The following is a 22,488-nucleotide window of genomic DNA, read 5'->3' on the forward strand; positions in this document are numbered from 1 at the left end:
TGGGCATGCAGAGATGACATGTACTCAGCCTTCAAGTCCTTTGCCCACCCTAGTCAGTTCCTTCTTCTTGGAATGACATCTTGTTTTCAGGATTGGCCAACAGATGGTCTTCCAAATGCACCTGAACTACAATTCCCAGCATCCCTCTCCAAGTCTTTCCTGGATGGGCCTGCTGGGAGTTGTGGTTCAGCTGGGTTTTAGAGCCCCATACAGGCTACAAAGAGGACTCAGCAGTTTTTTATGATGCAGTTGGGGTCAGCTTTGCTTTTTCAGAACTTTTTCTAACCGTTTTAGAGGCCCTGCAAAGCCGTGACAGTCTTTAAAGGCAGTAAAAGAAAAACAAAGCCCATCTCTGGACATTTTTTATCCTCGCTGCCCAAATCCAACGCAACCCACTTTGGAAATGGATTGAACTGTTGTAGATGGGGGGGTGGGGGGGAATCTGAGCTACTTCCCCTAACCTCTCCCCGCCTCCATCTGGATTCCTCAGAGGTTTGTGGTGACAAAAGCAGAGCGGTGGGGAAATCTTGCAGCCCCCAACAGGGACACCTACAGCTTTGCCCGGCTTCTTTTCATGATGACCACACACACACACACACACACCAGCTTATCAGAGCAGCCCTCCAGATTCGGAGCCTTTGTACCACTTGCCTGGAGGGGGGAGGGGGTCTCCAGGCCCACCCTCCCCCTGCCATTCAAGGCTGGAAGCATCTGTAAGCCCCCCCCCCCCCAGCCCTTCCTCTCCCTCCGCCTTAAAGAACTGGCAGGACCAGGCCTCTCCCTGTCCTGGGAGGGGTGGGCAAGGGTGCGAACTGCTGGCTTCCTTCCCAGTTTGGGGGGAGGCAGAGAGGCATCTGCACAGAGGAGGGAGGGCTCTTCTCAATCAATCATTTTTATTCCGGCCACAGACCAGCAGGGAGAACTCTTCTCCCCTTATCTGCGTTACCACACTTCCTTATCGAATCTGCTCCCCTGCCTTCCACAAAGGCAATCCCACCCTGGTTTTTACTGGGTGTCGTCCAAGGCCCTGCCGCGAACAAGGGAGGTGGGGGGAGAATGCAAATAATAATAAGCAAGCAATAAGCAAGGCACAAAACAGCCCCGTGTCCCCGACCGCTGTGGGCACCAGGTGCCAGCGGGCCTTTGGTCTGATCCAGAGGAGGACCTGCCTCTGACCATGTGCAGAGAGCATTTCTCCTTCCATTATTCCAGGGTCAGCTCCCCCCGCACCGCCCCAAGGGAGAAATTAAGCAACGGGTAGCCGACGCCTTCGCTGCCGAAGAGACAAACTAGCCGCTGGCTGGAAGGCCCCCCCACCCACGCCGCCTGGATCAGCCGCCGCCGCCGCCGGGCTTCGCACCGCGAACGCATCCCCAGCGCATCCTCCGGATTCCGCGGGGCGCAGGGGCGGGCGGCGGGGAGAGACCCGGGCGGGGCGCACGAAGGAGAAGCGGGGGCCGGGGAGAGGCTCACCGCCGTCCACGCAGAGGCAGGCGGCCAGGAGGAGCGCGAAGGGCGCCTTCATCCCGGCTGGCGTGCCGAGGCCGACGATGCCGACGATGCCGAGGCTCGCTCCGTCCGCGGGGGGAAGAGGGCGAGGACCGCTTCTCCCTCCGGCTCCAGCCGCGGCCGATGTCGCGGGGGAAGTGGCACGCTCCGGGCCGGGGAGGGGGCCACGTGCGGCGCTCGGCAAATCCAGGTCCGCCTGGGAGGGGCGGGGGCTGGGCGGCCGGCCCCGCCCGGGCGCGCGTCGGGATGCCCGGCCTGGCACCGCGCGAGCGAAGGCGGCGGCGGCGGCGGGGCTGTTCCCCTGCGGCCGGCCGGGGCCAGCGTCCTCCACGGGCCGCCGGCGAACCCTGGCTTATGCCCGGCAGCAGGCACGGCACCTCTGCCCCACCCTGGCGAGGCTGGCTGGCTGGCAGGCGGGGGAGGGGCGCTGAGGCCCTAGGACGGGGAGGGGGCGCGCTTTCCATGCAGGGGCGCGCCCCGGCTTGGCTCACCCTGGCTTGTAAGGCAACCTCCATTTAACTGCGCTCCCCTAAGCTTTAAGCGCCTGCTTTCCCCCCACCTTCTTCTTTTGAGATCGTACATTCCTGGCATTATATTAGTTAGATGTCTGACATTCTTGCATCCCCCCCCTTTAGTGAGCCCCGCATATACATCACTTGGTGGGGGTTGTACAACGCGCTGGATGAAGCTCCTCCTGGACTCGGGGTAGAGGCAGAGTTGAGTCTGTTAGGGCTGAAAGAAACAGCTTTAATTGTTAGGACCTGTCTGCAGAGGTGACAGAGATAAATCCAGCCTGCCTCCTTTTTTGCCCAAAAGGCAGAAGATTTTGCTCACCTTAACAAAGGCAGAATGAAATTGGCTAGGCCCAACAGAGATCCAGCCCTGTGCAATTGACAAAGGCTGTGTTTCTCGACCCGGCTACTTTAAGATGGGTGGACTTCAACTCCCAGAATTCCCCAGCCAGCATGGCTGGCTGGGGAATTCTGGGAGTTGAAGTCCACCCATCTTAAAGTGGCCGAGGTTGAGAAATACCAAGCTTTTGTTGTTGTTGTTTATTCGTTTAGTCGCTTCCGACTCTTCGTGACTTCATGGACCAGCCCACGCCAGAGCTTCCTGTCGGTCATCAACACCCCCAGCTCCCCCAGGGACGAGTCCGTCACCTCTAGAATATCATCCATCCATCTTGCCCTTGGTCGGCCCCTCTTCCTTTTGCCTTCCACTCTCCCTAGCATCAGCACCTTCTCCAGGGTGTCCTGTCTTCTCATTATGTGGCCAAAGTATTTCAGTTTTGCCTTTAATATCATTCCCTCAAGTGAGCAGTCTGGCTTTATTTCCTGGAGGATGGACTGGTTGGATCTTCTTGCAGTCCAAGGCACTCTCAGAATTTTCCTCCAACACCACAGTTCAAAAGCATCGATCTTCCTTCGCTCAGCCTTCCTTATGGTCCAGCTCTCGCAGCCATATGTTACTACAGGGAACACCATTGCTTTAACTATGCGGGCCTTTGTTGTCAGTGTGATGTCTCTGCTCTTAACTATTTTATCGAGATTTGTCATTGCTCTTCTCCCCAGGATTAAGCGTCTTCTGATTTACTGACTGCAGTCAGCATCTGCAGTAATCTTTGCACCTAGGAATACAAAGTCTTTCACTGCTTCTACATTTTCTCCCTCTATTTGCCAGTTATCAATCAAGCTGGTTGCCATAATCTTGGTTTTTTTGAGGTTTAGCTGCAAACCAGCTTTTGCACTTTCTTCTTTCACCTTCATCATAAGGCTCCTCAGTTCCTCTTCACTTTCAGCCATCAAAGTGGTATCATCTGCATATCTGAGATTGTTAATGTTTCTTCCAGAGATTTTAACTCCAGCCTTGGATTCCTCAAGGCCAGCTTGTCGCATGATGTGTTCTGCATACAAGTTGAATAGGTAGGGTGAGAGTATACAGCCCTGCCGTACTCCTTTCCCAATCTTAAACCAGTCTGTTGTTCCGTGGTCTGTTCTTACTGTTGCTACTTGGTCGTTATACAGATTCTTCAGGAGGCAGACAAGATGACTTGGTATCCCCATACCACTAAGAACTTGCCACAATTTGTTATGGTCCACACAGTCAAAGGCTTTAGAATAGTCAATAAAACAGAAATAGATGTTTTTCTGAAACTCCCTGGCTTTTTCCATTATCCAGCGGATATTGGCAATTTGGTCTCTAGTTCCTCTGCCTTTTCTAAACCCAGCTTGTACATCTGGCAATTCTCGCTCCATCAACTGCTGAATTCTACCTTGCAGGATTTTGAGCATTACCTTACTGGCATGTGAAATGAGTGCCACTGTTCGATAGTTTGAACATTCTTTAGTGTTTCCCTTTTTTGGTATGGGGATATAAGTTGATTTTTTCCAATCTGATGGCCATTCTTGTGTTTTCCAAATTTGCTGGCATATAGCATGCATTACCTTGACAGCATCATCTTGCAAGATTTTGAACAGTTCAGCTGGGATGCCGTCGTCTCCTGTTGCCTTGTTATTAGCAATGCTTCTTAAGGCCCACTCAACCTCACTCTTCAGGATGTCTGGCTCTAGCTCACCGACCACACTGTCAAAGCTATCCCCGATATTGTTATCCTTCCTATACAGGTTTTCTGTATATTCTTGCCACCTTTTCTTGATCTCTTCTTCTTCCGTTAGGTCCTTGCCATCTTTGTTTTTGATCATACCCATTTTTGCCTGGAATTTACCTCCAATGTTTCTAATTTTCTGGAAGAGGTCTCTTGTCCTTCCTATTCTATTGTCTTCTTCCACTTCCGCGCATTGCTTGTTTAAAAATAATTCCTTATCTCTTCTGGCTAACCTCTGGAATTTTGCATTTAATTGGGCATATCTCCCCCTATCACTGTTGCCTTTTGCTTTCCTTCTTTCTTGGGCTACTTCTCGTGTCTCAGCAGACAGCCATTTGGCCTTCTTGGTTTTCTCTTTCTTTGGGATGTATTTTGTTGCCGCCTCCTGAACAATGCTGCCAACTTCTGTCCAGAGTTCTTCCGGGACCCTATCTACTAAGTCCAGTCCCTTAAATCTATTCTTCACCTCCACTGCATATTCCTGAGGAATATTCGTTAGCTCATATCTAGCTGATCTGTGGGTCTTCCCTAATCTCTTTAGTCTGATCCTAAATTGTGCAAGAAGAAGTTCATGGTCTGAACTACAGTCAGCTCCAGGCCTAGTTTTTACCGACTGTACAGATGTCCGCCACCTTTGGCTGCAAAGGATGTAATCAATCTGATTTCGGTGTTGTCCATCTGGTGAAGTCCATGTATAAAGCCGTCTCTTAGGTTGTTGGAAGAGGGTGTTTGTTATGCAGAGTGAATTGTCTTGGCAAAATTCTATCAGCCTGCGTCCTGCTTCGTTTTGTTCTCCCAGGCCATACTTACCTGTAATTCCAGGTGTCATTTGACTGCCCACCTTAGCATTCCAGTCTCCTGTGATGAAAATAACATCTCTTTTAGGCGTGTTGTCCAGTAGGTGCTGCAGATCCTCATAGAACTGCTCTACATCAGCTTCTTCAGCATCTGTGGTTGGGGCGTATATTTGGATCACTGTGATGTTAGATGGCTTGCCCTGAATTCGAATTGAGATCATTCTGTTGTTTTTTGGGTTGTATCCAAGCACTGCTTTAGCCACTTTACTATTAATTATGAAGGCTACTCCATTTCTTCTTAAGCTAAGGCAAACTTAATGCTGTAAAGAAAAGGCAACAATGAAAGTGAACAGACCTATAGTCAAGGGCAGTGCATCATCAATTGCACTCACTGCTGCCCCTTCTACAGAGCATGGGTTTCCTCCACCACCCTGTGGCCCTCCTTACACAACCAAAACTTGACCGGTTTCCCTGCCCATGGTCCCGAAATCCTAACAGCAAATCAGAGCCGCAAAATGTCCCCCTCTGCAGTTCAAAATTCCTATAAAGGGCTTGCCTTTCTTTAGGGTTTTTCACCTCTTCTTTTGTAAGTCATAATCCCACAAAGACGGCTTCAATAAAGTGTGTGGTCTTCCTCCACAGAGCCGCGCTCCATTACGTACCTTCCGTGGCAAGCCTACATGACTTTATGAATGAGGCCGTAAAGTGATCTTAACATTTGTCTACACTGAGTAGTCGTAGGTCCACTGTTGGATCTGTAGACAGTAAGGAAGATGACCTTGGGGGGAAAATGCAGGAACGGCTACTAGGCAAAGGGGGCTGAAACACTGTAAGCCCTGGGGAAGAAGATAACACTCAGAAGTGGATCAGGCAGACACCTCCCTGATTCATGGGAGCATAGGAGGGGGGGAGGTTATAGCCTATCTCGGTAAAAGTAATTTAGATTTCCTGGCCTGGCCTTCCTAGTTGAGCCTCGGATTCTCTTTTCCTTGCACTTTTCTTCACTTGAAACAAACCGACTCCCTTAGTTGATGGGGTTTTTAAACGTTAATAAAAGAACTCCAAGCAGCTAACAGCAATCTTGCCGAGTAGAAGCGTGAACCAAAAGAGAACTTGCACATTAAGCTTAATTACGTTCAGAAATAAAGTCAGTCTTCACACAGTAGTTAGATGAAGAAAAATAGAGACAGCTTACTTTTATTCAGTAAATCTGGATACAGGTAGGTTCATAGTAGAAAGCACTTAATCATCACTGGTTCTTGGTAGCAGAGGATGGTTGGGGGAGGGCTGCATTCCTGCAGCACCTCCTGCTTGCAGGTCTGCCAGAAGGGTAATGGAGGCTGTTAATCCCCAAGCCCAAGAAGAAGGAGGAAGCAGGAAATCAGGTGACCCATGTGACGCCCCACAAGCACAATAGATATGCGTTTTTACTAGAGAAACCCCTAGTTTACTATGCTTGTGATACAATGCTGAGTTGACCCTGATAATTCCAACATTAGGCACACGTCACCCTGAATCGTGGAAGGCTTTGATTTCAAAATGGTATGTCTTTACTGTTAATATGTTTTCTACTACAGATTAAGGTTACTATGGTAACTAATCATTTTTGGCCGGGTGAAGAGGTTGAATTTAATTGTCCCCTTTTCACATGTTAATGGTTGCATTGCCTAAGGGAGGAACTTGCCTGAACTTGTTTTAGTTTCGGTTTCCCTTCTGTGTAGGCATGTAGAGAGTTAAGCAGCTCTCACTGAGAGCCTGTAAATATGTTTGCTTTCTTTAAATAAAATTATTTTTACAGAAATGCCTGGTGTGTGACTTTTCTGATCTCTCCTGGGCCAAAGGCTTTCCTAGCAATCTGCCAACAGGTTATGGGCCCAGTAAACAGCCCAGTAAGCCCAATAAGACCCAGAGAGAATAGAGAGATCAGCTCCACACCTCATGCACAATTTAAAGGCAGGTAGCAAAGACCTGTGAAGGTTTTCTTTGGAGCCACCTGGAGATTTTCCAGCAACTGCCGGTCTACAGGACAAAGAAGCTAGCTGAGGTGACTTGCAAAAGAAGGAAGAAGCCATGGCTGCCTCCCAGCCCTCAGCGATGCCTCTGGAGCGCCTATCAGAGACCAACTATTTGAATTGGGCCCTGAAGATGGAGATGTATCTTCGCAGAGAGAATCTTTGGCTGCCAATTGGTGAGCAAACCCCCCAAAATCCCAGTGCTGAATGGCTGAGACAGGATGAGCGGGCTAGAGCCACCATTATCTTGGGAGTTGAGGACAATCAGCTAGTCCACGTGCGAGGCATGCAGTCTGCAAAGCAACTTTGGGATGAGACTACAAGCTTTGAGAGACTTATATGTAAAGGCAACAGCAGGGAGTAAAGTTACTCTGACGAAAAAGCTGTACAGAGCCTACCTTGCAGAAGGAGATAGCCTTCCTGAACACCTGCATTATATTCAGCAGCTGTTTGTTGAGTTACAGGAGAGAGGAATGGAATTTACACCTCTCACAAAATCCTATATCCTCCTGTCCTCACTAAATGCAACATGGGACACGCTGATCTGTACCCTGGAGGCTATGCCTGAAGCAGACCTCACCCCATCGTATGTTACACAGCGCTTACTCGTTGAATGGGAGAAGAGAGAGGAAAGATCCCCCCCCATCTCTTCTGGAAAGCTGCAATACCAGAAAACGAGGGAAAAGAAGGGAAAGGAACCTGAGGCCACAGCGCTAGCAAGCCAGCGATGCTTCACTTGTGGTTCAGCTGGACATTTGCAAAGAGACTGTGCCATGAGACCCAAGAGTAGAAAGACAGAGCAGAAGAACACAAGGGCAACACAGAAGAAGGCTCTTCAGACAACCCAAATTGCACAGGTTGCTGAGAAGGGTAATTCTGATGTATGGGTGTTAGATTCTGGGGCCAATTGTCATTTAAGTAATTGTAAAAGCTCTTTTGTGTCACTGTCTAAAACTGAAAGACAAAGTGTATCTTTGGCTGATGGGTCTGTGACCAAAATTATGGGACAAGGTGACTTGAATTTATCCTGCTTGGGAGAAACTGTAAAAGGTGTGTTGTATGTGCCAAATTTACAATCAAACCTTTTATCTGTGGCACAATTGGCTGCAACAGGGTATATCATAACATTTAAGAAAAATGGTTGTGAGATACGAAAAAATGGGAAATTGTGTGCTACTGGTATATTAAAAGACTCCTTGTACATTGTGCAAAATGCAAGGAAGCCAAGCTGCAAGGCTGCAGTTGGCAACACACCATATCATGACCAATGTGTACACCTGATGCACAGGAGATTTGGTCATGCTAATTTCAAGTATATAGCACAAATGCCACAGTTGTGTGCTGACCTAAAGATAAAACCCTGTGACAAATACTTAGATTGTGTAGTTTGCAAAGAATGCAAAACACTAAAAGCTCCTGTGAGTAAGCACAGTGACAGAGTTACAACTAGACCTTTGGAAATTGTACACTCTGACATTATTGGTCCTTTTGCTCCAAGTTTTGGACAAGCAAGGTATGCAATGACCATCATTGATGATTTCTCAAGATACACATTTATCTACATCTTAAAACATAAAGATGAGGCATTTGAGAAATTTAAAGGTTTTGTGACATGGGCAAATGGAAAATTCCCTAGGCCTGTATCTGCACTCCAATGTGATAGAGGAGGAGAGTACCTTTCTCACAAATTCAGAAGGTTCCTAGTGGAAAAGGGGATAGAACAAATTCTTTCTAACCCGTACACCCCTCAGCAAAATGGTGTTGCTGAAAGAAAGGGCAGAACCTTGCAAAATGCGATGGAATGCATGCTTAAAGATTCACATTTATCCTTCAAGTATTGGGGAGAGGCAATATCTACTGCCTGCTATGTACAAAACAGATTGTATAACTCTGTGATTCAGGACACTCCATTCCATTTGTTTTATGGTGTGAAACCAAAGGTAAGCCATCTTAGAGTGTTTGGTAGCACTGCATGGGTTCACATTCCAAAACAGCAGAGAAGGAAAGGAGGCCCCACAACAAAGAAAGCCATTTTTGTTGGCTATGAGCGAAGCCAGAGGAGCTACAGGTTCATAATGGGAGAGAAATTAATAATTAGCAAAAGCGCTTCTTTTGCTGAACAAAACCGGGGGAGATTAAATTCTAGCTCTCCAGCTGATCTGAGGCAAGAAGGAAGTGATCTCTGTACCAATCATCTAGAAGGCACATTTTCCTTAGATTGGGTGGCATATCCTGAATCATCTCTGGCTTGTCCTACAGAATTGTATTTGCTTTCTGCTTCTTAACCTGAAATTGGTAGCCTCCAGGGCAAAGCAAAGCCTTGCCATTTTCAAGACAACTTTTTCTCTTCCCAGGAACAAGGTTTATCAACTCCTTTTAACCACCACCCAAACACAGTTCTTTGTGATAAAATTAAAGCCTCCTTGTAGCCAATCTCAAGGTGTTCTGCGGATTTCATGGTCACACCCAGGGCATTTTCTTGGCAGCAAGACCGAAAAGGTTTGCCCTTGCCATTTCCAGGACTTGCCCAGCCCATCTGACATTCCTGGAATTTCCTAGAGGTCTCCCATCAAAGTGCTTACCGGTTCAGAATCTGTTTTACTATTTTGGGATCACCCAAAATTGGTTTGGTGCTGCCATCTGCTGATGGATTCTTCTTCAGTACAGATTTTTCTAAGCTATATTTTGCTTAATCATTGTTGAATAAACTAGAGTTCTGTGAATAACCAAAGATCTTAGCCTATCAGAGAAACTAGATCATTCTTTTAACCCATAATATATGTCTTTGTTAGGACAATAGCAGGCTGTATGAACTCAGGGATGGTAGCTTGTTAACCCAGGATTAGAGGATTGTGTGATTCCAGTCTATGTCAAAGTATGTTGAAACATGGATATCTTGGAGAGATTTCTTTAAAGATTATGATAATAATACATGATTTAAAAGAAACACTTGCATTTCTTTATTTCCCAGCACTCAAGAATACTTGTGTACACACAAATTTTAAAAAATGATTAAAGTTAGTATTTCAAAAAGTGTTTCGCTTCCAGATTTCAGCAGTGTGTTCTTGGAGGTCTAAAGCAGTTTCCAAGAGAAGATTGGGGGCTGCTTGCTACCAGCCCAGGGGTACTGGTGGCCCTTAACCCCCACCCCCATCAATTATAGCATTGATTCAAGAGTTGTATCTGAAATCATAAGCCACCTAGTGGTAAACCAGCTTTCTCCAAATGGGTGCCCTCAGATGTATGGGACCACACTTCCCATAATTTCCTGCTAGAATTCTTCCTGGTCATGCTGGCTGAGGATTATGGGATTTGAAGTTGAAAACCTCTTAAATACTGATATAGGAAAGGCTGGAGAAAGAAATGCCAATCCACTCCACTATTCTGCTGAGAGAACCAGAGGGACATTCACAACCAGGACAATATCAAGAACGTTGGAATAGAACCTGGACTAGCATAAGCCAATATGTGGATTGACCCACTGACTCTGACTAGACCTGAGGGAGCATCCATGTTTGAAAAACAAGTAACTTATGTGAATATATTTAGTTTCTGGCTAATGATCAGCTTAATGAAAAGTCACATTAGAATGACCCCTTTGTTTGTCAGGATGACTAATGAAAACAGTCACGCCAGGAAAACATTTCATTCTGGACGTCCACTGTGGTATTAAAAATGGAAAGCAAAGAATAGGGGAGGACCTGAACAACGAGTCCCCAGGAGCAGGAGCCAAACTGACCGTGTTGATGGATGGAGGCATTGTGGAAGACCATTGTGGAAAACCAAGGACCCCCTTCCGAGTGGAGAGTAAAACTACAGATCTGAAATACTTTTAAAATTGTTGGTCAGAATCCAGCCCATTGTTCCGCTAAGTCATATAAAAGAGGAAGGAAAAAGAACGGGATAATTCAGCTCTTTATTCAATTCCTTGTTCAGTTTTCTCCCCAATAATGTACCCTAGAACTTACCATCTTCCCGTCAGTTTTCATTTCCATGGGAACTTGACCCACCATCTGCTCTTCTTTTGCTGGAATCGAGGAACAGATCGCTTCACAGACGGCTATTTTAGTCCCTCCTGCATTGGAACAACTAAGCAAGATGTTCAGGACTGTAAATTAGATTTTTCTACGATCTGCACAACCTGTAAATAAGCCATTGTTAATTAATTGCTAAAAGTAACTAAACTAAAAATAACCTACTGGGCTGAGTCACGCCTGTACTGTGTGCGTGTGTGAGAGCCGGAGGTGGGGGCGCGAATCGTAGACCCTGTAGCATTAACTGGACATGGCAACCTGTGCCTGTGGTGCCAGAGGACCTATGTCTGCTCCTATCCTGGTGGGGGCTTGGCCATCTTGGTTCTGCAAGGTGATGATCCAAGGCCAGGTGGGATCTTTGGGTTCCTCCCTCCAGTGGCAAATTCATTCGCCCAAGCACCACAAGAACAGGAACACTGTGTGGAGGGAAGGCACAGAAAGCAGATCGGCATGTGAGATCAAATAGTTCTCTTCTGCTTGTCATCCTGAGTTGTCTTTCTGTGTCCACCCTCCCTTGTACTAGCCAATGCTAACGGAGGCACACAGCCTCCCTAGAACAAGAGGACAACAGGACCCATTCCTAGTGGCCTCAGCGAGGTCAGTTATCTCCCTAGTTATCCCACTGAGACAACATTGTGACTGGCTGACTGACTGTGTGGATATCTCTGGACAGTTTATGCTGCAATTGTATTACAGGTAGTCCTCAACTTACGACCACAATTGGGACCAGAACTTCCATTGCTAAGCGAGGCAGTCATTAAGTGAGTCACACCCGATTTTACAATTTTTTTTGCCACGGCTGTTAAGCGAATCATGGCGGGAGTTAAGTGAATCGTGTGGTTGTTAAGTGAATCCGGCTTCCCCCACTGACTTGGCTTGTTGGAAGCCAGCTGGGAAGGTCACAAATGGTGATCACGTGACCCCAGGACACTGCAATCGTCATAAATACATGCCAGTTGCCAAGCGTCTGAATTTGATCATGTGACCACAGAAATGCTGCGATGACCGTAAGTGTGAGGACCAGTCGTAAGTCACTTTTTTTTAGCACTGTCCTAACTTTGAACGGTCACTAAATGAAAGGTCGTAAGTTGAGGACTACCTGCAATGTGTATTAAAGGGACAATTGTTTTGGAACTTTGACTTAACACACCTATGCAGCTAATGTTGAAACATAACCTTTTGCCTTCTGTGGTTAGTGTGCCCACCAAAAATCCTAAACTGACATAAAGTTAGACAATCCAACCCTCCTCATCCTGGAAGATGAGCCCTCTAAATCACAAGGCATCCAGCGAGTGGATGGGGAAGAGCAGAAGAGAAGTGGGAGTTGCCCTGCTGCTGATGGGCCAGCCACATTAAAGCTGGAAGTAGGTACTGAGATGGCCAGAGGCAAAAGGAAGGTTTGATGCTGCAAAGATGTGTCTGCCATTGGTACATGGAATGTCAGAAGCATGGTCCAAGCAACCACTAAGTTCTCAGAGAGGAAATCTCAGGATTAAACTTGGACATTCCTGGGAACAGTGGACTGGAACCGGTCACTTCATTTCAGGAGTGAAGAAGAAAAGAGGAGAGGAGATGGAGCAGCCATTATTAGGAGCAAAAGGATGTCCACGTCCATGGCCTGGTACAACCCAAAGATGATACAGTGATTGCAATTTCAGTCCAGGACAAGTCAATCACTGTTAAAGTGGTCCAAGCCTATGGTCCATCCACAGATGCAGAAGAAACAGAAGTTTTAACAGTTCTGTGGCAAACGGGCAACAGAAAGCAGATTTTGTTCAGTTAGAGCTGTGGGGGAGGGGTTTTGTGACCCAGACTGACCCTTCAGTCACAAGATTGCTTTATTTGGACAGAGTAATGAACATGTTTAGGGTGTTGGGATGGACACATCCTTTGTTTCTCTTCCTGGCTTCCTGGAAGGATTTAAATCAGTGTTTGGAAAAACACTGGTATAGACAGAACCCCTATTCTGGCCCTTAAACATTTCAGGAAACAATTGAACAAGTGCTTTCAATTTCACAAGTAGCAGCATCACTTAGACCTACAATTATTTTGGGTTCTTCCTCAATCTCGCATTCTTCAATTGAGATTACAAGTCCCATAATCCTCAGCACAGGAAAGGATGTATTGTGCTGGATAAGCTCTTTTGCAACTGAGCCTCCTGTGAGTTTCGGAGAACTGGCTTGAGCAGCTGAAACTTTTGCCTATAATTTTTAAAAAATGTATTAGTTTAAAATTGTTGATAGGATGCGGACAGAGAGGGGTAGAAAAGAAATTGCCTCAACAATGGTGGGCCTTGTTGACTAAGTTTCCTTTGAGAAATTACAGGTCCAGAGGTTCTATTTACTTTTAATAACACCCTCAACCATACACTTTTTAATCATCTACTAATACTTTTAGTTACATATCTTAATTATTATATAATTAATATAATTCTCATATTAATCGATTTGATTACACGGACGCATTCACACAGTTCTCCTGGGAACAATACAGAAATGGTTTGTCTTCCAGGATATTTATTTATTTATTTTATTATTCAAATTTGATTTAATTTAATATATATTTGACTTCCTAGTCTTGCAGACAGCTGAGATTTTCTGGTGATCTCCCATCCACATATGAACCAGGCCCAACTCCACTTTTCCAGATCATCCAAGTTCATCTAGGTTCTACCACTGGAGCTTGGCAAGTTTCAAGTAAATGGTGCCTATCAAAATAGCTGGAAACACATTTGAAAAGCAGAAGTCATTGTTATGTTTAGATGTACCCCGTTTCCCCCTTACCCAAGCGAGAAAGGTGAACTGTCCAAGAAATAGAGAGGCCGAAGGAACAGGGTGCGCTTTGGATCCATGCAGCATGCAAAATCAGTAACAATCCACTGCATGGCTTGAAATAGGTGTGTGAACCCTGGCACAAAGGGAGGCCAACAGCTGGCTTTAAACTCCGAAAGCATTTTGGAACAGGCTTCAAGCTTCTGAGATCAATGCTGTCCTTTAATCTGAATTTAGATGCCCCTAGAAGTCAGGAGCAAATGTGTTAGGGGAATATATCTTCCTAGTCAGATGGAAAGGCAGACTATAAATTAAGTAAATAAATGAGTGAACCCATAAATGAAATAAATGGTATCGGTTGCCCAAAAATGTACTGGCAGTTCCCAGTTTATTGGGGGGGATTTCTTAGGATGTGGGAGAAAGAGAAGGTCCCAAGTCCCAAGTATTTAGTGCTCTGCCTATTTTAATGATCAACCTGCAAACTTGCTAACAAATGCAACTTATGACACACATGAGTCACCCTCCAGAAATCATTTTCTTTCAAATAAACCTAAACCAGGCTAGAGAGCACACCCCTGAAAGTCTTACTCCTAGAGAAAAAGATGAGCATAAAATGTAGCCCAATGAGTTTGCAAGATCTGTCGTCAATCAACATGTTCAAAAGGAATAGAAAGACTCAATGGTGCCTTACCTGGATATAATAGCTAACTTAACAAGTTGGCAATGAGTTAAAGAGTTATTCATTTGTTTGCAAGTGTTCTTGAGTCACTGATGTTCTCGTTTTTCATACTAGAAGGCTCTTGTGCTTCTGAGCATCACCCAACTCAGAAGTTGAAGAATTTATCCTGGAATCCCAGAAGGTGCTTGAACGATTATCACTATTTCCAGTGGTAGACATTGGTACTAAATGTAATGTAATGTAATGTAATGTAAATTCTGCACAGACAAAACACTTGAATTTTATATCTACTGCTTTTAGCTGAAAGGAAGAAAAACCTGAATTTAAGATACCCAGCCCCAGGAAAATTAGACAGAAACAAGGTTATAAATATACACACAAATGATGTCTATGCCCAATTTATCTTGTCACTGGTTGGTGCTGAAATCAGTCCTGGAGATTTTTGTTCTCCAACCATGATGTATAGGTGGCACACTTGTGTATGTGTATGTACATGTATATATCTGATTCTTATGCACAGTGAATAGCAGCACTGAGCCAAGCTCAGCTGATCTTGGAAAAGCTAACCAGGGTCAGACATGGCTATAGTCCTTGGATGGGAGACCACCATGGAATTTATAGGATAAATTGGGAAGGTGGGGGAAAACACAAGAAGCTCGTTGCAAACCACTTTTCTACTGTTGCTAAGACCAACCATGTGGATGTCTCCAAAAAGTTACCAGGAGTCGAGCTTGACTTCAGACTTTGCTGTAGAGATTTGGAACTTCTCTGTGGCTGCAGAACTTCATAATTTTAGAAGAGGACCAGCATTCCCAATATCCTACTGTGTGTGTGCGTGCCTGCGTGCGTGCGTGCCTGCGTGCGTGCGTGCGGTTACTAGCATATTCACTCAAAAGGAGAATTATTTTCCTGCTATTTTTCTGGATATGACACTACGGTTATTTTCACCGAAAGGCCCAAATGCCTGTCTGTACTTGTACTTTCCTTTTGTTTAATGATTTATTATGCTTTCCAATGACTCTGGGCGGCTCACAACAATCAAAGAAATTACAATAAAATCAATAAAGGAAAATATAAAGATAAAAGGTGGCAAGCACTGTGAAGTGAGGGATCTCACTCGCCCTTGCTGAAGGCAGGGATGAAGCCGGGTCTTCATGTTTCTTCTGAACCACAGCAGGGTGGGGGCTGTCTGGATCTCGGGGGAACCTCACTCCAGAGGGCAGGCGCTGCAACAGGAAAGGCGTGCTTCCAAGGTCTCAACAGATGACATTGTTTAATCAGAGGAATTCAGAATATGCCAACCCTGCAGGATCAGAGGTTGGGCAGATATCATCGGAGACAGGTGGTCCCTCAAGTAGCCAGGCCCTATGCATTGTAGGGCTTCATAGCACTGAGTCTGAATGATTCTAAATAAGGAACGCACCATTTCTCCCATGGTATTTATTATTATTCACATTTCTGTCACCGCCCATCTCCCCCTAAAAGGGGGACTCTGGGCGGTTTACAATAAAATTCACCTTAAAAACCTGACATCATAAAATCACCAATACTAAAATAATAAAAATATAAATATAGAATCCAAGTGGGAGATTTCCATTCCATCGGGAGAACTCTATATCACCAGCCACCCCCAGGAAGAGCTGTTGCCCTTCCCATCCCAGGCGAGGTGGCAAAACCAGGTCTTCAATATGCCTGAAAACTGAAATAACTCTTATCAACCTAATGTTTGTATTTGGGGGACTGTTGGCCAACAGGCTGCAACGTGTTTTGACCTTTGTGAGTGTTCCAGAAGTGAAACAAGACATGTTTGTTCAAGAGCGTGAAAGAAAACTTGGCAGTTCAGAGCATAAGTAAACATAAAAGTGGAAAAAATGGGTTTTTCCATTCATGTCACATACATCACTCGTCCAACCTTTTTTTTAAGAGAATAAGAATCTCTTCAATACTTTCAAATTCTTCACACTCAAATTGGCTCTAACATAGGGACATTATAGGCACAAAGTCCACCATCTACATGCTACAATATTCACTTTTAGAATGGATCCTTTAAATGTGTTCTGGGGAGGAAAAAACCATACAGTCAAGCAAAGATTTATCATCTACTTAAAAAAAAAAGCATTATTCATTTATAAAAGCATAATCTTATTAGGTGAATAACAAGAGTTATTTGTTCAAAATGCTAAGCTTGGTTAAAGTTAATCATGGTTAAGCTTCTTGGAGGCTTAACCAGCCAACCATCTGGTTCATTTATGATTCAGTGCATTGCACAAACCCAGACATTGATTGATTGATTGATTGATTGATTTAATGAAGAGGTTAACCCAGTGTTTCTCAACCTCACAAATTTAGGATGTGTGGACTTCAAATCCCAGTTTCCTCAGCCAGCACACTGGCCAGGGAATGCTGGGAGTTGAAGTCCACATCTCTTAAAGTTGCCAAGGTTGAGAAACACTGGGTTAACCTGTTGCCTGTACAATAGGCACTATGAATTTGTAAGAAGGATTGAATAGTTACCATAAAACTCATTTTCTGTTTTTTCCCCCAGATATCCCCATGAGTATAGATGACTTTTCAATCCCTTTGCATTGTTTGCTAGTAAACATAATCTGGTAATTGTAAAAGCAACCTTCATGAAACAAGGTGGTTACTTAAAGCTCAACAAACACGTCACACACACACGCTCAAAAATCACAAGAAACATTAATTTCCTTTTTATTATTACCATTATTCTGGTTTGAAAAGCATTATGAAAAATATACACTTTACAAGACTATAGGGGGAAAGAAAAAATGAAATCAATTGTTTGAACGGCATGGCATTTTTTCCCCTTTTCTTTTGATTAATTTTCCTCTTCTGGCTGGGGGAAAATCTGCAGACTTTTTAGAAAAAGAGGCTTCAGTTCTGAAGATGCTCACCTGGAGATGTGTCCCAATGCTGAAAGTGCCTGACTTACTTCTGAGTAAATCTTTTAAGGACCTTGGACTAGTGCAAAATGTCACAATATGGTGAAAATCCAAGGAATTCTTAGTGGAATTAGGAAAGGTTTACAGAGTGAAGTCTGTATTCGTTACTTTCCATTTGGGGTGCATCATTCTTGCATAAATTCTGCCTCTAGGGGGCAGCACTAATTGTGGAAACATTGACCAATATTGCTAAGCCAACATCTGCTTTTGTCAACTGGTTCTCATAGGATCAGATTCAGGAAGAAGCTGGCGTTGGCCACATCCCATTCAGGTATCACTGAGAAAGGCTCCTTTCAGCTTCTCTAGTAAAACAACTCAGCCATGAACCCAACCAGTGTAAGACCAAACCAAACTACAATATAGCTAAGTGTCACGTGTACACCCAATCCTTGTAAACTGTATGTCATGTTTTATGGCTTAGCACATTGTGCAAGTCCACCCAATTGTAGTTTATTTAACAAATCATGGATTCCATGAATCCAGGCATTCATTTCTCCACAACGCTCATCACGTGAGGTATATTCCCTTGGTGTTTGAAACAGCCATCTTATCAACAGCTGAACTTATCAAGGAGGAGGTCCAAGTGAAAACTAAGCAAGCTGGGAACATTATCCCCAAGTTGATTTCCTTGCAGGCAAAGCTGCTTCAAGCAAGAAGGGGGGCTCGATGTTCTTCTCCCATGCGAAGCAAACAGCCACCCAGAGGGGCATTTTTCAACTCAGTAATAATATGTCCTGCTGTCCACTTCCACACCTCTTGTCACAGATGTGGGCTGGCGTTTGCGAAGGGCAATTGCAAAGAAATTACAAAGAGCTGCAAAATCATGATTGGGGAGGAAAGGAGAATTAGGCCCTTGACCCAGAAAAGGTCCACATTGGTAGGACACAACCAAAGTGCACCAAGAACTAGACTGGACTACAATTGTCTATTAGCTAACAGAATTGCAGGCAGAGCCAGGAAGCAAGCAGGAAATTCTTTTTAACGTAACAGCTTTCCAAGGTAGGTTTCAGTCCTCCCTGGGGGAGCTGCCATCAGCTCCTGCAGTCTCTCATCACAGCTTGGCTCCAAAGATGTAGAAGACGCTGGCCAAGGTGCCCAGCACCAGCAGCAAGGAGCTGCTCTTCACGCTGACAGCACCACTCGTGTTGCACAAGGAGGTCTCGCAGCATTTCACCGAGAAAGCCACCAGGCCCAGATCGATCCCTCCTTGGGGGCAGATCGGAGAACATCCTTTGCTGATCGACTGCTTGTGATTCTCACCTGCAGGTCAGGAAGGAAATGGAGCATGACTGGGTTTTTTCCCCACCTATTTCATTTTTTCAAGAGTAGCTGATTTAAATAATCAATCTGGGTCTTCAGGCTGCCAACTCTTCAAAAGAAGAACCCAACCTGTAATGGAATGTGAGAATGACCTTGGAAGACGGGGGGAGGAGGGAGAGATGCTGCCTAGGGAACAACCATATAAAAGGGGGAGGAGCCCACAGCTGCATAACGGGCACAGAAAGAAACTTAGAAAGGATCCACCCTAACTTGGCAGGTGGTCAAAAGGGATGGTGGGACATTTGTACTTTCAGACTTGCAAGATTCTGTTAATGTAGCTAACAATAAAGTAGAATTAGCTCCTCTGGTTGTGTTTCCAGTCTGCTTTACCTGGGAGGGCTGACGTCAGTCTTGCAAGTCGGAAAGTACAGAATGTGGAACTGCAAATGACAGGCCAAGAGAATGATTTGGAAAAGGATACTTTACTAAATATACGGAAGAAATTGGCTGAAGTTTTATAAATTAAAAGGCAAATACAAATGATAAACCAAGAGAATAACCTGAAAAATGTTTTCTTAGTGGATCCACAAAAGAGGCTTGTTAAAGCCCTGAAGAAATCTGTGCAATGGGATAAAGAAGAATTGAAGAGAAATCAAATCCTACAACAATATTTGACTGAATTAAAGATTAAGACTGTTAGAAGTAAAAGGAAAGAATATACAGTTTGTTTATTTGATCAAGGTTAAAATGCTTTATTACTTTTTTATTTTTACAAAGTTCTGGCAATCCTTTATGGACTTTTTGCTGACACCAGGATTGAAAAGTCGATATTTTATGGCTTTGCTTATAGATAAGGGATGGGATTTGGGATGAAGAGGTATCTGTTTAACCTTACAGGGGATAAAGAGTTATTAAATTTGTTTATACTTGTCATGATGAAGGTTGGAAGTCACTTCTTTACATATTTCTTTTCTGTTTATTATATTCTTTCTTTCCTTTTTCTTTTTTCCTGCACTTTTATTATTTGTTTCCATTATCTTCTCTTTCTCTAAGTTTAGTTTGCATTAGTTTTTACTACTGTGATTAAAATTCTTAATTAAAAATATATTTAAAAAACAAAGAAAGAGTTTGGAGGTTTGGGTTTGTTTGCAGGGAAGAGAGCCTTAAAACCTTCAAAAGAGACATATTAAGAAGTATAGCCTACCAGTACTGAGCCCCCAAAATATGAGGGAAAAGTTGATTCATCAAAAATGCATATCCCAACCTGGGGGCTGTCTGTTTAAGGCAGTGTTTCTCAAACTTGGCAACTGTAAGACATGTCGACTTCAACTGCCAGAATTCCCCAGCCAGCATAGCTGCCTGGGGAATTCTGGGAGTTGAAGTTGACATATCTTAAAGTTGCCAAGTTTGAGAAACACTGGTTTAAGGCAAAAATATGTGCTGTGTTTGCCCAAGAATTACCTAAGAAGCTGTTTTGAAAGGGGAGGGCCCACTCTTCCGGACTGAGGGTTGCAGTACAGCCCTTGGATGAAATGCCAGGAAACAAAAAAACCTCAAACATTTTCTCGCAATCCTAGGATGAAAGGGTCCAGAGCACTCAAACCACTTACCAATACCTCCACCAAAGTATTTTGTAATGCAATACTTGTCATTTTTATCACAGGTCGCCATGTTCATGCAACCCCAGTTGCTTTCCGCTTTATCGCACGTGAAGCACGTCAGCGATGACACTGCAAAAGTGCACACAAACCCAGAGACCCATGCATTAGAGCCATGTAATTTATTTATTTATATTTATATTTCAAATTTCGTCACCGCCCACCTCACTCAAAGAGTGACTCTGGGCAGTTTACAATAAAGCCAGAATAAATAGAGATTAAAATACAATAAAAACAATGTTCTTAAATAAAAGACATAGATGTTAAAAAGTTCTTAATTTAATTTACAGGAGCACCTTCAGGGTGCTGACCATCCCCAGGGTTGGTTGTTCCTCCTCGTGCCCCAAGTGAGATGGCAGAGCCAGGCCTTCACTCCTTTCCAGAAGGCCGGGAGAGAGGGGGCCTGCCTCACCTCTGGGGGGAGAGTGTCCCATAGGGTGGGGGCCGCGGCAGAGAAGACCCTCTTCCTGGACCCTGCCAATCGACACTCTTTCATGGACGGGGTCCGTAACATGCCCTCTCTGCCTGACTGGATGGGACGGGTCAATGCAATAGGGGTGACGGTCCCTCAGGTAGCCTGGCCCCATGCCATGTAGGGCTTCAAAGGTGACAACCAACACCGTGAATTGGAGCCGGAAGCAAACTGGCACCCAGTGCAGCTCGCGCAGCAAAGGTGTCACACGTGCCATCCTTAATGAAATGGAGACGGGTCCTTGTGATTTCACAGGGCTTTATAAGCATCATAAACAAAAGATATGAGTAAAATCCAAGGAGAAGATTTCTATTTTACCTTCTCTCTAGAACTTCAGAACAAAATGAGGATTTCCCTTGGTTTCACTCCCACAACAACCACCCTTTATGGAAGTTGGGCTGAAAAAGGGTGGCTGGCCCAAAGTCACCCAGTCCGCTTCCATGGCTGAAGGTTCACACAGCCTGCTGTGCTACAACAAAACTGCTAAGTTACAACCAAACGAATGCCTTAGCAAGTTTTGAGGACCAGACAAGAATCATAGACTCACAGTGGTGGAAGGACTTAGAGGTCATCAAGTTCAACCCCCTGCTCAGCGCAGGATCCACTAAAGCAGTGTTTCTCAACCTCAGCAACCTTAAGAGGTGTGGACCTGAACTCCCAGCATTCTGGGAGTTGAAGTCCACACCTCTTAAGGTTGCTGAGGTTGAGAAACACTGCACTTACACTGCACTTAGAGACCTCAATTGTTCATTTAATCCAGGGCAATATCCTGACACTACCACAAACAAACAAATCACCGATAATGCGTCCCTTACTTGGGGCATGGTCGAACCACAATCGGAATCATGCAACTGGCAAAGGAGTCATCCTTGCCACTGTTTTTGAGCGAAGTAAAATGAAGCTTGATGGTCACTAAAATACAAAACCCCTATTTACAAGACCCACTCAACCTAGTGACTTGATTGTCCCATTTTCTGCATTCACCGAAGGCAGTGAATCATGAAGTACCCTCAGTGGGCCAGGTCTGTATGAGTTCCCAAACTATTGCCCCAAGTTGGAGGTCAGCACAGTCATTGGGGATCCAGCTGCTAGATTGTCAAGGGGCCTCACTAAGAGTGCAGAAGCCCCCAAATTTGTTGATTTACTTGTGTGTTTGTTTCATTAATACAGGCTGATGCCACATCCTAGCTCGGCACTTGCAGAACAAGCCGGTCTTCAAAGCCTTTTTGAAGGCCAGGAGAATTACAGAAAGGGAGGTGTTATTCCATAGGGCAGGTGTGGTGACAGAGAAGGGTCCCATAAGATGACCCTATTTAATTGGTGTTACGCCACTTAATTTGCCAACCAAATGACCCATTTAAACATCGTTCACAGGGGCTTTGTGACAGCAAGTCTCACAAGGAGCAGCTACTGTAAATGTTTGGTAACACAGAGTTCTTGCTTCAGCTGAATGCTTAAGCGAATTTCCCACCGAAATCTCTCTCAAAGTTGTGCAACAACCTCTCCGTGCATCTCAGCACTGGTCTGAATTAATTATGAAAGATTTCATCGTCTAGTCTTTTCCTTCCCCAGAAAATAATGCCAGTCCTCTGTCTGTTTTTAATAAACCTCTTCAGCATTCCAATCTTGGGGCTACGACTTCCCACAGAGATGCCTCCGCCGAATCTTAAAGATCCAGTGTTTTGACCGCATCACCAACGAGGTGGTGGCCTGAAGGAGTGGCTCATG

At 44.8% G+C, this 22,488-nt stretch overlaps 2 protein-coding genes across 3 annotated transcripts in view; both read right to left on the bottom strand.

Moving 5' to 3' along the window:
• Nucleotides 1-22,488, bottom strand: part of LOC134494512 (lymphocyte antigen 6E-like) — a 120,398-nt gene that overhangs the window by 91,414 nt on the left and 6,496 nt on the right. Inside the window, exons 2-3 of one of the 2 annotated variants that reach the window (XR_010067681.1) lie at nt 20,241-20,360; nt 18,116-18,630 (exon numbers count right to left, since the gene is read on the bottom strand). Coding sequence is in view for 1 of the 2 variants with exons in the window: in XM_063299727.1 (XP_063155797.1) it covers nt 18,422-18,630; nt 20,241-20,360 (329 nt within the window). In the remaining variant the exon portion in view is untranslated. Of the gene's footprint in view, nt 1-17,124; nt 18,631-20,240; nt 20,361-22,488 lie in introns of those variants that run through there. The other variant, XM_063299727.1, reaches the window with a different exon arrangement.
• The window catches only part of LOC134494511 (lymphocyte antigen 6E-like), a 256,021-nt gene that overhangs the window by 9,686 nt on the left and 223,847 nt on the right, over nt 1-22,488 (bottom strand). Inside the window, exon 2 of the mRNA XM_063299726.1 lies at nt 1,474-1,529. Coding sequence (XP_063155796.1) covers nt 1,474-1,525 — 52 coding nt within the window. The 5' untranslated portion in view covers nt 1,526-1,529. The remainder of the gene's footprint in view (nt 1-1,473; nt 1,530-22,488) is intronic.

The sequence above is a fragment of the Candoia aspera genome, chromosome 3 (assembly GCF_035149785.1).
Source record: "Candoia aspera isolate rCanAsp1 chromosome 3, rCanAsp1.hap2, whole genome shotgun sequence".
Classification (NCBI taxonomy): Eukaryota; Metazoa; Chordata; class Lepidosauria; order Squamata; family Boidae; genus Candoia; species Candoia aspera.